Genomic DNA, 16959 nt, shown 5'->3' on the forward strand with positions numbered 1-16959 from the left:
ATGCAAATGAACACAAAGTCTTATAACTATTAAAAGTATATACCACCAGCAGATGTTCCCTTCGATATCTCTGTATGAATGTTATGGAGTATGTATGTTATGTAGAGTTATAGAGTGATAGACAGTTCTCACGCTGGAACGGATTATATTGGTAACAACATACGGATTTGAAAAAGAAATAAGTTTTCATCGACTTTATAACTTGCTGTTATACCTTCTGACTGACTTTCAAAGCAGGTATTATTTTGTTATCGATGTTACGGACATATCGCTCGGTTCTTCCGTTAAACGTCATTATTTTAAACCTGTACAGTTAGTAATTATAGAGACAATGGCGATAACGCAATCGCATAATTACCTGCGAACTCTACACCGATTAGGTAGCGTAGCAAACACATCGTGTCTCCTGAAACTAAGCTAGGTGTTGACTGAAACACATTGGTTTTTATTTCAAAGCAAGAAACAAGTTGTACTAGATTATTAGTTTGATTGGTAAGTTACAGTGTAGTACGAAGTTTCTCACGAGACATATGGTAATTTACCGCTTATATTTAAGTGATTAGTAATTATAGGAGCCCACGCGCGCATTGCATACACGATAACGTTTTACGAGGCTGTAATAACAGAATATAGAAGCAATACTCAAAATTGGCAAATCAATATCTACATGTTGGGTGCAATATGAAGAGCTGTCAAGAAAAAACTGTGGAAAAATCCAAAACTTTGTCTTTAGAAGACAATCCGAATAATGTCGAACCCCACCCAGCTGGAGATGATACATGGCCAACTGGGAAACGCACTGTCATGTATGGAGTCAACGACAGGCCTCCCTGGCTATCGGCAATACTAATGGGAATCCAGGTACGTATCACGATAAAAGACAGGAAGACAGAAATTGCACACAAGAAAAAATATTTAAATGTTAGTCTCAGTTCTAATTCTAAGTTTCAACCTTAACTTTAATACAATTTGTAATGTGATGTAATGAATAGAATTTGTCTTGCAAATTACTAAAGATGTCATTGCTGTAACATAAATGCCTTTAATCGCCGAACACTGACCATGTCTTTAGTTTCTCACATATTGTGTTGAAGAGGCTTGCCATTGGAATATATATATGGTTTTGTTTCAAATGGCGTCGCTTTAATACTATGTGTAATGTGATGTAATGAATAGGATTTGTCTTGCAAATTACTACAGAGGTCATTGCTGTAACATAAATGCCTTTAATCGCCGAACACTGACCAGGTCTTTAGTTGCTCACATAGAGAGGCTTGCCATTGGAATATATTATGTGTTTTGTTTCAAAATGGCGTCGCTGTCTATGCTTTGTAGAAGGATTTAGGAAGCGATATTGCTGCACGTAGAGTTGTTTAGCTTAAAAGAGCTGCACGGAATGCTTTCCTGAATAAGTCAACACGTGTGTTGTTGTATCGATTCTGACTACACAAAGCGAATGTTTTAAGCTTTTGCTAAAAGAATTAGTAGGAATATCTAATTTCAGGATGTCGTCCTATATGAAGTCATAATGGATGAACGTATATTCGGGCTAGGAATCAAGTTCTCGTTAAAGTTCCAAGTTTTAAGATGATCATTTCCTTTGTTGACACACATTTCTTCTGAAGAATCGTGAATCTTTTTTTTGCTTTTTATTTAATAGGACTTGATAAATTAATCAAATAGATTACAGATTAATCAGTGTCGCAAAGTTACATAAAACTATTTTTAATTCTGGTTACTAAACGAAACCTTAAATTATAGAAGCAGACATGTTAACCTATAACCGCTAATCAATTTTAAGCTTTTTTTTTGCTAGTCAATGTTATGTCTTCGATGAGTTTATTAAAAATGTTTTGGTTTCGTTTGGAAGTCATCAAGAAACACTTAAAACGTGAGTTGACTGGTTACGTAGCTTTATCCCACATCCTGCCCGCAACAAAATCTCTTGCAAAAACAAAATCACAAATGCAGTATCTGCATGATCGTCTGTAAACCCAGAGGACTACTGAGATAAAGGTTGTCATCGAGGAAGAGCAATTTGGGTTGTAAGTCAAGAAAACGTCTGCGCACTCTTAATGTTATCATCACGTTATGGAATACAATGTTGCATGGACGCATGCATACACACACACACATGTGATTTCGTTATTTCAGTGCAACCGTTTCTTATAACGTTCTACAGCGCTCTCAAAATGCAATCTTGTTAGTTGGGGTGTGCATTTCTTTTCATATTGACACTAAAGATTCCGAAAAGAGGATATAGCACATTTATGTTTACACCCCTCCCCCCCCCCAAAAAAAAAAACAAAAAAACTCTAGTTCCAATTTTGGATATGAAACCTTTTATTGTTCTCTTCTTTGCGTTTTATTTCACCTATGGCAGCATTTCTCCTTATCCGCGACCTTTTGCTTCTTGGTGCCCTTAATCTTGGCCCCCTACGTGTGCTTTGATCAAGACCGTGAATTACTAAACATGGCGATCGGTTCTTCTTTCTTCATCTGTGGTTTGGCGACCGTTCTTCAATGTTTTATTGGGTCCAGGTAAACTTGCTTACACTTACTTTACTAGGCCCAGGCACAAATGTGACATGGTTAACTGAGTCCAGGCAAAAAAGGTGATATATATATATATATATATATACACATATATATAAATATATATATATATATATATATATATATATAGTCTTCAGTTAAGGTTTTAAGTTATTTAACACCTTATTTTACACCTTAAGTTGCTGTACCATAGCTGGTACAGTAACTACTAATCATGTCCCACAACCGTGCGACAGTAATTACTACTTTGTGTTCGTAAGAAAATAACACGTGTTACAAGTGGCACTGTAACAATTAACTGCAAAACTATAAACCGCCTACGAGATGAAGTAAAGGAGGTACGGTACCGATTCCATTTCACACCTCCCTTTAAATTACGCCAATTCGTCAAGCGACAACGAAGAAAGGGCAAGCAGACGACAAAGCAATCTCTGTTAGAACATCTACATCCTCATATAATGTGGATCTAAGTAATCATGAATCTGTGGTATCTCATGTTGTTACTGTCTGTGATAAAAAAGAACTTACTTCTGAACCCAAAGAAATCTTAAGAGATGATTTTTGAAAATTCTATGATTAAACATGAGGGCCTACTCACTGCCACAGCAAGGAAAACTGTAATACAGGCTGCCGAAGTTGACCGTACTGAACATACGATGTTTTTAGGGGTGTGAATAGACAAAAAGCTTAATATTACGTGTCATATTTCCAGGATTTTAAAGAGGGTTGATTTATATCATTTCTACCTTATCTTTAATTGTGCCATATTTTAAGTTAGACGTAAATATGGAAGTTTTTTAATACCTATATTTTACCTCATATTATATATGCTGTTCCTGCCTAGAACCAATTAAATTTTAGCCTATATTTTAAGACCCTTTTGAATCAAGTTAACAATGCAGCCATGAGTGATTTTAATTGGCTTTCTCATAAAATTCAACAGGCTAATTATAATTTGAGAAATAGGACAATCACGCCAAAATTTCAAACTGTACGTTTTAAAAATTCATTTGTTTATAGGGCTGCCATATTTATTCAGGGTGTTGTTCCACAAAACGCACTTTAATTCTTTTATTATTTTTTGATTTTTGATTTGCACATATATATTCCATGCTATTTCAAACTTATAATTATATATAAATATGTAGCCTACTTTCATGTATTTATACTGGATTGTAATAAACTTGAAACATGTTTGGGTAAATCCACAGGCCTATTTGTAGCAAAAAACGACAACCGTGCATCAGTTATTACTACTTTGTGTTCATAACACGGTAACATATGTTACAGGACATAGTTACTGTATGCCTGCTATGAGTATCGACTGGCTCTTTACCATGATATCTTGTAGATGACACTTGAAAAGAACCGCATGTAATTACCTTCTTCCATCCAATTTGAAGGGGCCGGGTGGGAGAGGTGACAAATATGTCCACTTTGTATTTCATTTCGCGATGAAAACTTGCATTTTCATGTGTTAACAAACAAACATAAATAAATTGAGATACATTTGAAAACACTACATGAATTAACCAGCAAGCTTTCGATATCGTTTCCATTGGTACATAAATCATTGAGCTGAACGACAACGCCAATAATGCTCTGTGGCATTCGAAAAGCTGAACAAAAAGACTGATGTCTCGTTATCAGAATTCGACGTCTATGGGAATCAATATCAGCCATTCCTAATGGCCAGTCATGAATTTCAACGAGGAAGATCATCATGTAAAATTGGACGTAATCATTTACATTTCGTATCTATTAGCATTGTACTTAGTTTATAGTAAGGTAGACAATATTTGAAGAAGAAAAAAACACTGACCAACTTAAATGGTTATTACCTTCGATTTAATTTAATTCAAAACGATGCTGGTTGCATTAAACTTTTTATTGTTGAAAATTAAAATTTACTGCCCTTTCAAATAATTTATTTGCAAATGAAGATATATTGAAAACAAAACTTTCAAATGGTTTAGTAATTAATTGAAGAAAATAATTACAATTGATTCATTGTCAGCAATCGTGTAACAAGGGTGAAATAGTTAGTAAGCAATATAACACATGGACGCACCTTTTTTTCTCTTTCATAGTTTGAACTTTACTTTGATATTCTAAACAAAAATAAATTTGTCAAAGGTTTCCCGTCGCCGCTGTTAACTTGTAAGATTTAATGATCAAATTTACTGCAAATCTCATTTACTACTGTAGAACGCGTTTTTATCTAAAGATGACAGTCATGTTTTACTGAAAGTACATGTCAATACATTTAATATAGGCAGTATCATAAGAAAACCTTTCGGCAGTTTGGAGACTGAATTGTGTCCTTCAACTGAGTATAAATTGATCATTGAAATGATGATGCTGCCGAGCACTTTGTTTTGTTAATGTAAACTACTTTTGTCTACTCTTACTTATGTGTACCTACTGATAATCTTGAACAGATGTTTGCTACTGAAGTTTGTAAACCAATGTCTTCCAATACCAATGATTTTGCACTCCATGCTGTCTCAATAATGTGTTTACTGATGTTTTATTACTAATTTCTTGAACTAACTTATGTTTAACTAACTTTAGTCTTGTAACAAAGTTCCTACCCATGTGTTTCGACGGATGCACTTTTTACTAATGTATTCTCATAATGATGTATTATACTTAAGTGTTCTATTGTGTTCTCATGTGCATTAACCCCTGTGTAATTATGATGTGTGTTTAAACTATTTTGTTACCTGTTGTCTTTTTCATATGTTACTGATGAATTGTTACTAACGTGTTTCAACTCATATGCTGTTAGTGATACGTGGCTTTCCAATTTATCTTGTGTTAGTATCGATGTTTTGACTGAAGTGTTTCAAAAAATTCTTCTTTCTAACGTGCTGTAATTGTTCTCAAGTTCTTACTGATTTAGTTTTTTACTCAGTGTTCTTATAGTGCTTTCTTACCTCTGCCTCACGTGTTCTGTGATGTATTCTTACATGTTTTTATTTATATATTGTTACTCCTTTGCTGTTTCTGATGTCTTATTACTGCTGTGTGTGTTTAGGTTTGTACTCTCCTCCTATTAATTCTCTCTTCATTGTCAGGTTACCCATCCTCCAGGGTCCAAGTGCGGCCTTCATTGTTCCAACCATCATTCTCCTTGGTTTGAAGGAACCGTGCCCAGCACCCTTAACAGGTACTATCGTTTAGGCGGAAGATGGATCCACTATTCCCCATTTCATTGATGCTGGGGGTAGATCACATTCAAACAATGGTTCAGTTCACTTCGTTTGTTGTTTTATGACAATTATTACCTACGATTGTTACAGTTAGTTCTTCATTAGCATTGTTGCCCTCTAATTATTATAAATGTGTATTTGTTTACATGTGCTCTTAGTGGCTGCTAACGTGGACACTGCACCACAACACGAGGCAGACTAACGTTAAAGACAAACGTATGACAGCAGAATGAATCATCTGATTGTCTTGTCATTTCACCATTAACTTCACAGCGAACTCAACGGCCACAGAACGCCAAGAACTAAGAACAATTGCACAGGAGCGAATGCAAGAGGTAAAAATTTACACAAACTGAAATAATGATGCACATACAGTTAAAAGAGCAACTAAAGTCTTTTATTCGTCATTTGTTGCTTATGCGTAGATAAAGTTTATGAGAACTGTAAGAGGAGATCATCTTATTTGGCCCAGATACCTAAACAGAGAGAAATGCACAATTGGTGTAACACAGGGTTAACAGGGTTACACAGGGCAAACGAACGAATACTGCACATGGTCTTTGCTAAAGACGAGAAAGGGATAGTTTCAAGACTGTCGTAGGTATTCTTTTGAGAATGGGGGTTATAAAGTGCCAGGTAGAGTGAAAGTTCCTGCAATTTCTGGCGTAACCACTGACACAGTAGCAAACAGTCTTTATGATGTAAGTGTAAATGTTCCTAACGGAAGGATTACAGCATGTTGAGAACCGTTTTGTCTATTTTGTTCAGATTCAGGGTTCCCTCGCCGTAGCATCGTTGGTACAGTGTCTGATTGGCTGCACAGGGCTTGTTGGCGTATTGTTACGATTCGTTCGTCCAATCACCATTGCAACAACCCTTCTGCTTATTGCATTGCCTTTACTACCGTTGGCGTCTGACGCATGCGGAGGACATTGGCTCATATCTGCCACGTAAGTAGAGTTTTATCAAAATAACCGATATTTCTTTCCATCGTGTTCACATCGTAAAACACGCTTGTCAAAGACTGGAAGGTTACGCGTGGTTTAAGAGCAGAGAACTTAACAAAACTTGTACTCCCTCGTTTTGTTCAACAACCCTCAGATTGGTAACATTTGATGAAAAAACTTTCCTTTTAAGGGTAAAGAAAAGAAAAAAGAGCTCAAAACCAAAAGCCGGATGGGTCAAGTGTGGGTGAGAATAGATGACCATTCAAGAATAAATTTATTTTATAGGTGCCCAACATGTGATTTCAGCAGGCATGGTAACAGTCTTGCTATGGTTTTAGTGTAGCTATTTGATGTGTGTTATTCTTACCTTACCTTATTTCTCTCCGCGCCAGTATTCTCATGAGGACATAACGATGTCTGCCCAATCCGCCCTGTTCTGTGCTCCACCCCCAGCTTCTCTATGTTTTGCGGCTATATAATAGGACTGGCCAAAGTATAATCTTGAACAGATGTGTCTTAGTTCTCCATCCTAGCCCTCTCGTCTTCCACACCGTCCATAACCCTTGAAATGTACCTCTTGTCTTCTGAAGCCTGTTCTTAATATCTCTAGTACCTTCTTCTCTGTGTACCATAGCTTCGAGGTACAAAAACTCCTAAACTTCATTCTTCTGCACGCCATTCACCACAATTCTTTCACTGCGACCAGCACGTAGAGTCCTCGACTCCGTTTTGCACTCTCCCGCATTTATTGCAAGTCCCACTCTGGCTGCTTTCTCTGTTAACCTCCCCGTTCTATCGCCCAGTCACTTTACTTGGATGAAATTAGTGCATTGTCAAACAAGTTCCTCCAGTACGATTTTCAAGTTCCGTCCTGTCCATCTTTTCTTGTCTTCCGCTGTCGTCATCATGACCCAGTCAATTGCCAGTAGGAATAAAACTCTGACATCACGGAACCCTGTGTTACACCAGTTTTGATTTTGAGCCAATCAGATTTTCATTCTCATCGATGACTGCACATTCGAATCCTTCGTATAAGTCAGCTATCATTGTCACCATCTTGCATGGTATTTCACAGCTTCTCATAAGATTCCAGAGGCTTTTTCTGTGTACTGAGTCAAACGCTCTTCAAAATCCACAATGCGCAGGTTTAATCCCGCTCTCTACTCATTCGATTGCTCGAGGATGTTTCTCAGCGTAAAAATTTACTCTGTCGTATCTCTCTTTGATTTTAAAGCCAGCCTGTTCCTTCCAAAGCCTCTTGTCCAACTTTCTTTAACCTCTCTTTTAGCATCCTGCAGAATATCTTACTGATGAATGGCAGTAAAGTCACTCCCTCCAGTTGTTGCAGTTACTCATATCACCCTTCTTAAACATTTTAACGATTAATTACTTCCTCTATGTACTCGGCAACCTTTCTGCTTACCATAGCTTGTTGAACAGGCCTGCCAACCTACGTGCGGTTTTTGGCAAATCAGTTAGCTCTCAGTAGCTCCGGTCCACCTTCATCTACTTAAGCCGCTTTCCCTTCTATTCTACGCTTCAGCGCATCCATGACCCTCCCCCCACGCCCGCCCGGCCATCTTTTCACATCTATTTAATTCACCTCCTCCATCCATCAATCAGTTTCTCTTCCGCGGAGTTTACTGAGTCATCTCTGGTTAGTCCTTCGCTGAAGTGTTCTCTTCATCCTTTCCTTCTTTTCTATCTTCAGTACACCTTGTATATAATTCACCCCTACCCCTCGCCTCCTTCTTTTTGCCAGTGATCATCCTGCTATGCTATATATTTCTTTAGTCTTTCCGTTTTCAGCTGCTTTTCTTGCTGCTACTGCTTTCTTCTTTATCCATTTTCTCTTGTCCTTCCTTGCACGCATCTTCACTTCCTTGTCATTCTCTTCATATTGTTCCTTCTGTCTCTCCTTTAATATTTCCGTTTGCTCTGTTCCTTTGTCAAACCGTTGATTTTCATGTGTGTTATCGAATATATATTTCTCCAAGATTCGTCAAGGATTAAGAAGAATATGAAAGTTTAATTAATCATTTGATTGCGCGACTCCATTCTGCTAAATTATACCTTGGAGCTGAACATATAACAAAGGGTTTCTTGGAAACACCCTAGTTAGTAGTTACACACCATTGTCACACACTAGTGATGTGTAGTACAATCTGATCCGATTTGATTACACATTAGCGTTACACACTAGGATTATAATCCAGGGTTAAGTCAATGTAATTAAAACTGGTTAAACAATATGATGATCGTATTGCAAATAGACTAAAAGATACAACGTATCACTAGAACAGTCAAGTGAATGGCTTACAAACAACATTGGGAGCGAGGGAGGGAACGGAGGGCTTCGACTTAACGACCTGTCCCTTTCTCTCCAAATACAGCACTATTTTGGAAGTCACTTTTACAAACATTGCTCAAGAGCAAATGTGATGAAAGGGGAGTAGTGGGAAAACTGCTATAAAGTTTTCATGCATGAGCTTTGGTACCTAAAATGAATAATGTGTTCCACATTTTGGAAGACCTCTATCCGTTCCGTACACTTCTCTATGATTTGGTAAACCCGGATCTATAGCAGACTTAACTTCTTTTTCTCTTTTGTTTTTTTCAGTTGCATCTTGCAGGTGATTGTATACTCTCAATTTCTGGACAGGTATAGCATTCCACTGCCAAAAGGCAGACGACTTGCTGTTTTTACATTTTTTCCAGTAAGTATAACACTATGAATTTTGTTACATGGGAGGAAATGTCAATCACCATGACATGTCAGGATGACATTCGAATTGAACAATTACGTTAGCGACTTCATGACAAGTACTCACATTTGTCAAATTGCCTGTTCGACCTCTCTAAAGAATGAAAAGCTCCACTGAACAAAGTAACCAAGAAACTTTACTTACTTACATTTGACAATCGCGATACCGCATTAAACACCATAGTCATTATCATATGGTCACACAAGAGCACTCTAGTCTTGTTAACGTGCAATATCATGTTCTTCTACCTTGGAAATTCAGAGATGAGATTGGGACAAAAAGTAAACAACTTCTGAAATGTGTTTAACTTCTTTTAAAGATCAAAATAAGTGCTACATAAAGTATTACATTAAGTGACATTCAAGATCAACAGACTTTGGTTATTGTTGTCCTTGCGTCAATAATACCATGTGAAGTATCTCTTCGATTCCTGGAAACGTGATACGGTACTGCATGTCATGCTCACATTTCCGATTAAAGCCGTATACCAGTTAGTGAAATAGCAATTGTCGATTTACCTCCATGCTCTGTCTGGGGTGGGTATTGATTACACTTTTGTCGATTGATTCATATGCATGTACATCAATAATTCCTTCCAACTGAATTGCCCCTAGACTTCCTCCATGGACGTAAAATAAATAGGTGGCCTACTGATATCGACATTCAGCAAAGTTTATACAATATTGTTCAGGCAGTATGAGTGTGCTTATATAAAGACATCTTAATCATTTGAAGTACGTCCTCACAAGCCATATCTAGGATGCAAAGTATAACTCAACTTATTTTAGTGTAACCCGAAATTTCAAACAAGAGTCACCGGAAGTGTGTCTTTCAGGTCTTTGTATTGTGGTGCCCTAGGAAGATACCCCTCTTGAAACCTCAATCATCTTTAGTTTAAAGTTCAAAAGAGCTGAGCCAAATTGTAGTAAGTATAATCTATACATTGCTTTGAAATGGCAAATGCTCAAACAGCATTATGATTTCGATACTTGCAGTTAACAAACATATTATGTTACAAATGTATGTCTCCCATATAATTGCCATCAAATGCTCTTAAGAGCACATAAAGTAATGTTGGGACCAAAGGGTAAAATTGAAGTTCACAGAATCTCATCACTTCTTCAACTATATAGAGTAGAGAAGACGACATTCAAAGACAATGCGCCTGTTACATAGTGTATCTAGCAATTCTACGTCACTGTAGAGTCGCTTGGAGGCGTAGACACACAGGGAACAATTTGTGAAGAAAAAAGTAAATCCCAGTAAGGGTCTAGTGCTCCTCAATATTGCATCTAGGTGTATTAATAGTTTGATGTCTATAGTCGGTATCCTTATACAGTTTTGGGAAAGAATCGATCATGAGAATTAATTACCGTTATCGAATAAGTAAGACAATATACGAAAGACCCTTTGTTGATACTCCTGTACAGATTCTGCTGGCTTTAATTGTAACCTGGATTCTATGTTTCATCCTGACATCTCTGGGGGCTTTCCCTGACGACCCAGCAAAGTATGGATACTTGGCTCGAACCGATATTTTCAAAGATGATGTCAGAAAAGCGGTGTGGTTTAGAATTCCGTACCCAGGTATGCATTGGAGTGAATACTTTTCCTGAGATTCACTAGGATTTTGTTTGTGCGAGGGTGAAGGGAAACGAGTTGGTAAAGCAAGGACACAATATTATTACATTATGAAATGTCATAAATGCAAAGGTTTGACGTGAAGTGTAAATGAGTCGATCTTGATACTTGATAATCACTAGGATTTTGTTTTTGTGTGTTCGATGGAACGTCAGAGTGAAAGTAAAGCTGAGTCGAACGGTGGTGGGGACAGCGTGGATCTTAACCTAGCCCTGATATCTACCGTATAATGTCATTCATAGCATGCATAGTCGAGAGTGAAAATCTATACCACCAACATATAAATTTTATGGCACTAAGAAATCACTAAGCTCTTTTTTTAATCCTGAATGTAAGCCTGGGCATGCAATGAATGCAATTACTGAAACATTCAAAAGGATCGCAAACAGTATTTTGTATTTAAAGAAAAAACCTTTTCTTATGATGTGTCAGTATCTCATTGAAATTCATAGCTCAATAACTTTCATTCAAGTCAACAAAATGTGCTCTTCCCATAACCAAGCATTAAATGTATAAAAGATTAACATTAGCTGTAAGGACAAATAGTTTTCATTATTCTTTACCAATAACGTTGCCTCTGTTGGTAACATTATAATTGTACTCTACGACGGCTCTCTACTTCGTATTTAACATATGAATAAGAAAATAGGCTTCATTTTTATCCAAGGCTTCATAGTGTTTACATTTGTCCGAAATGCTTTATAATAATATATTCCGGTGTTGATTGCGTAGGGCTACTGAGTAACTTGTTCCCACAGAAAGAGATTTCAATCGAGTGCCTTTACTCAAGTTACGTTTTGATCGAGTCCGAGTAAAGTCCTTTTCAGTGGATATTCGAGTCAAACCAAGTCATTCTTGGTTCAAACAGTCGAACAGCCAGAATTGCGGTTCATGTCCTATACAGTGACTAGAGTTGTTACAACACTGAATAGTTAACACTTTTCTGTACAGGACAGTTCGGTGTACCGTCAGTGAGCATGGCTGGATTCATTGGCATGACAGCCGGTGCTCTCGCAAGTATCGTGGAATCTGTTGGCGATTATCATGCATGTGCACTCATCACTGGAGAACCTCCACCACCGGTACATGCTATTAATCGCGGTATAATGATGGAAGGTTTGGGCTGTGTAGCTGCTGGACTTTGGGGAGCAACTTCTGGTTACACGTCGTACAGTACAAACATCTCTATAATAAGTTTAACTAAGGTAAGGTTCTTTTCGTATTTTACTATGCTGCTATATGTCAGGGCTGGACGTGGTTGGCTGGGTTGTAATTAATTAGCAATATATGATCATATTTAATGGCTCGAGTAATCATGTATAAGCACAATAATTTCTGCTTTGCAACTTTGATTTTGCCAACAAAAATAAAATAACCTTCCAGCTAGTTTTACTTGTGATATAGAAAATAACTTGTAATTAATCGAGATATTATACGTGTTCTGCTGTTAATTGATGTAATTTCAATTTTCATAAAATATTGTTTTCATTCTTCTTTCGAAGATCGCCAGTCGTGCAACAGTTTACATTGCAGCGGGATTATTTGCGTTATGCGGGGTGCTATTTAAGTTCAGTGCCTTGTGTGCCTCAATACCAGCACCAGTGTATGGCGGAGTATTTGCTAGCACAATGGGTACGAAACACTATATTTAAGCTGTATTGCTTTTGAATTATAAGTAGTCCAAATTAAGCATTGACTAATCGAACGATATCCCACCTAGAAACAAGAGTACCCCCCACCCAACATACATCATTGATCATTCTGTAGATTACAGTAATGTTACATGCAATCAAGACAGAAATAAAACCTGAAGCTCCGCGAATTCCATTGATGAATTACATAATTTAAAGAGTCAAGTTTGACAAAGTTGTTATGTTATTGTTTGTTGAAACAATGATAAGTTTTTTTTTAATAGAAGATAACATAATAAAATTGCAGGCGTCGTTATATTTGATTAGGTTAATAAGAAAATAAGAAATGTATGGCAACTAACATAACGTGTTTGCTTCATTTGCAGGAATGGTTGCTTCCATCGGTTTCGCTAATCTGAGCTTCGTCAAAGTGGACACGTCCAGAAATCTCTTCATCCTTGGGTTTGGTATATTTATGGGTATTGGAGTACCGGACTATCTCGACAAACATCCAGATTTCATCCAAACAGGTCTGTGTGTCAGACCGGTCAGTGTTTGATAATGTGCTTGCATTATATTCTGTAACTGTCGCTGTAGCACCGATATAGTATTTAGTCAATCAACGATAAGGGCAGTGGCTCGTATAGTTTAAACCCACCAGCAGCCATTGTATCTTGATCTCTTGAAACAGGCTGCTCTACATTGGTGGAAATGGTTATTCACCATAGCAAAAGTAGAAACAAGGACGATGAGAAAGACTGGGACTTTAACAATATCTGCAGTTTTACAAAGCAAAGAAAGCTTACCGTTTCCTGATTTGCATATCAAAGTCTGAGCTGTAGGTGTTATGTGGTTAAAACCTTATAAGTACTTACTCGTTTATCGGCTATAGTAGTGAGGAAGCCATTTGTTTCCTTTTATCGCATTTAAAATACATTGGAATATTTACGAGTACCTCACTTATATATGTTTGATAGGCTATCACAATTAGGAAGTTAATGTCGGTCAAATGCCCATCTTTCCTCGAGCCAAATGACAGGTAAACCCCTGGCCTAAAACTGGGTTAAAAATAAAACTACAAATTTCTTATCATCACAAACAGGAAACTGGTTTCTTCAATTAATTAATTTCACTCTTAAAACTTGCTGTCATAGAACCTCAATGCTTAAAATCTTGGTCAGCAGTGAACAAACACTATGGCCCCAACTGGTGACTAACAGCTTCACTCAGTGTAACAATATAAACAAGTCTCTACTGACCTTAAAAGCAAGAGCAGCAGTACCCTATGTAGTGTTTTTACAACTTACTCACTTACTAAATCTTACTAAATACTCTTAACACTAAGAAAAATGACCCTTCAATCCCTTAGAAAATAGTCAATAAACACTGGACTAAGTTCTGTAGCACATGTACACTAAACCCACAGTTGTAGAGAGGGTGTGCAAATAAGGTAGCCCGTTGCTCAACATCCTGTTTCTAGAAATTGAAAGAACAAAGGCGGGTGAACATTAGGCAGAAGAGGAAGACAGAGTTTACCCTTGGAGAGCCAAACAGGCAAAATTTCACTTTACCACAAAATCAATGAGATATTCCGTAATGGCACCATGAAAAAAACAATATTTCTCATTTCGTTTTTTCTTATCAAAGGTTCTCTACTTGTCGATCAAGTGTTGAACGTTGTATTGGGAACTAATATGTTCATCGGTGGAATTACAACTTGTATTCTGGATAACATTGTACGAGGTGAGTTATTACAAATTGATCGCATAGTTGTCAACAATTTTCAGCATAGCATAGTTCGATATTTACTTCAAAACTGAATTCGCTCTGCGTGTTTTAAACCACACTGGAGAAAACTAAAGTAATACATGTGATTCACAGATTTTGACTCTCGAATTTGTGAGTAATATGTTGTAGTAACGATGTGACGAACAATCTTGCGACGACTTACATTTACTGTGAATAACACTTGTTGATTAAAAGGTTTGTATGCACCCGTATGATCTGACATTATGATCTGACAAATTGACAATTTTAGAGTGCATTTGCACGATCAACGGAATCACTTTCATACAATTTGAAACCATACCTGTATTTTTTCTTTAAATTCATAAGTCGTTTAAGCAATCACATATTTTAAATTATTACAAATTGTAAGTATACTAATTAACAACTAGAAGGAAAGATTGAGTTATACCTTGGGTCTAATCAATTTGTAATAAGGGCATAGCGACCTTTTGCTCTTGAAGAACATTTAACCTTCACAGAGCAACGACACTATTGAAAGTAATGGGTTGTAGGCATTATCCCTAAATGGTCTGTAGACAATTTTCCTTTCTATGACCTCAATCAGGATCACCAGAGGAGAAGGGGACCAACTGGAGGCAACAGATGGCTGATCTTTGCATTAGAGAAGATAAAGATACTGAAGAAGGATCCTGCTACGATCTACCTTTCGGTATGGCTTGGATAAAAAGGACGTCTTGGACTAACTATTTTCCTTTCAGTCCAACCTTTACTGGTATCAGGTTGAGACACCAACGCCCCCAGCCAGACACGGACGTGTGATACTGATGTACTTCGTGGGCGATTGTTGTGAGACAGTAGGAAGAGTGACGAAGAGGGGAGGGTAGGGAGGCGAAGGTGAGAAAGGGATCATGCATATCACTTTGGGCGCCCAATTAGTATGTCTCTATGAAATATATAAGCATCATATATTGGTAATCGAAGTAATGTAAAGGAAGACTAACGGGTGCCACAACAACAAAGATTTAGGGAAAGGTATCAATTTGGAATAAAGGTTGCACTGGTGGTATTTTGTGGTATTTTGGTATTTTGTGAGGCTGGTATTTTAAGGCAGTTATTTTGTGAGGCAGGTTTGTATGAATTAATTGAGTACAGGCAGAAATGAGGCTAATTGTATTGTCATCATATTAAATGTATTTGAGGCAGACTGTCGTCTTCGAACTATCTTCATTTCATGAATGAACACTACATTACCTTTTACTAAATTTCGTTATTTTTATGCTAACTTTAATTCAACCTAATGATCATACAGTAAGGGGAATGAAGTTGGGTTTAGTCTCTCAATAATCAGAAAGTTCTCACTGAAAAGATCCTTTAAGCAGAGTTTATATTTCGATTCGCGTTTGCTTGTCTGGTCTGCTCTGTTATGTTTCTTTCGTCTGTGATTGTTGAATGATATGCTCTGTAATTAATCATATCATTATGTAGTTTGTAAACTTGAGCCTACATTATACTTATATTATCCTTGACACTGAACCGCACGTGGTAGGTCATCATAATTAACCAAATTAAGCAAACTGGTCCGTTGTTTGGGCGTAGTCGCTATATGCAGCTCCGTTTGTTGAGGCTACACTCCTGGCGAATGACTTTCAAGTACCATGCAAATACCGTTCGACTAATGTCATATTCAATTAAGGTGGGCTAATATGGACATCCTATCTCTACTCACTTATACTTGAGCGATGTGTTGAATAAAAGTTAACAGCTTAGAAAACCTTCGGTTTGGTTCAAAGCAACACGCCAATAACTCGCCTAGTTTGGTTATTAGTTACAGTGTATAGTGAATATATTATAAGATCAACCACCGAGAAACGGCTGGACAAACAACTTAATGTTAGAAAAAGGGTAATGTAAAAGGTTGCTTATTGCTCATCTTTTTGGTAAGGGTTTTCATGTTAAACATTAGCACGAAGGATTCATTAAAGCTTATAGACAAATATTGGTTTTGTTTCGATATTTACTTAACAATAATGGTAAAGCTACTGAAGTTTTGTGAGTGCAACCCCTCCTCTTGAAAACAAAAGGTGGCTAAATTCAATGTTTGCTTTAACGCTATTCATTGCTCGCCTTTTTTTCTCAGTCACTTGCCACGACAATACAGTTCTGTCAGAATGTATACATTAATAAAGAGAAAATATATTACAAATTATCATAATTGAATCAGTCATAGAAGCTATATACCCTTCCGACTGTGGATGTTTCCTCCGGTGACGGCGAACTCTGTTTCAATATGAACATTTTTGAAACTGTTATAATAATACAGTGTTACAATACTACATTCAGACTTTGTTAATGTTATCAGGACTTTGGCATGCTACTATTGACAGGTGAAGCACCATTACTTAATACAAGCTGTTGCCATATTTTATATTTCACGGACGTTATATTTTAATGATAT

The 16959-nt window shown here is 37.1% G+C and overlaps 1 protein-coding gene across 1 annotated transcript; it reads left to right on the forward strand.

Annotated features, from left to right (window-relative positions):
• Nucleotides 1-121: 121 nt before the first annotated feature.
• Nucleotides 122-16904, forward strand: LOC139963887 (solute carrier family 23 member 1-like). Its single transcript, XM_071965095.1, has 12 exons — nucleotides 122-861; nucleotides 2384-2541; nucleotides 5637-5728; nucleotides 6045-6106; nucleotides 6540-6721; nucleotides 9339-9435; nucleotides 10914-11070; nucleotides 12076-12329; nucleotides 12627-12756; nucleotides 13142-13285; nucleotides 14403-14498; nucleotides 15109-16904. The coding sequence occupies exons 1-12, from the start codon at nucleotides 682-684 to the stop codon at nucleotides 15321-15323; spliced, it is 1767 nt and encodes a 588-aa protein (XP_071821196.1). The 5' UTR covers nucleotides 122-681; the 3' UTR covers nucleotides 15324-16904.
• The last annotated feature ends 55 nt before the right edge of the window (nucleotides 16905-16959 follow it).

Source organism: Apostichopus japonicus, chromosome 22 (genome assembly GCF_037975245.1).
Source record: "Apostichopus japonicus isolate 1M-3 chromosome 22, ASM3797524v1, whole genome shotgun sequence".
NCBI lineage: Eukaryota > Metazoa > Echinodermata > Holothuroidea > Aspidochirotida > Stichopodidae > Apostichopus > Apostichopus japonicus.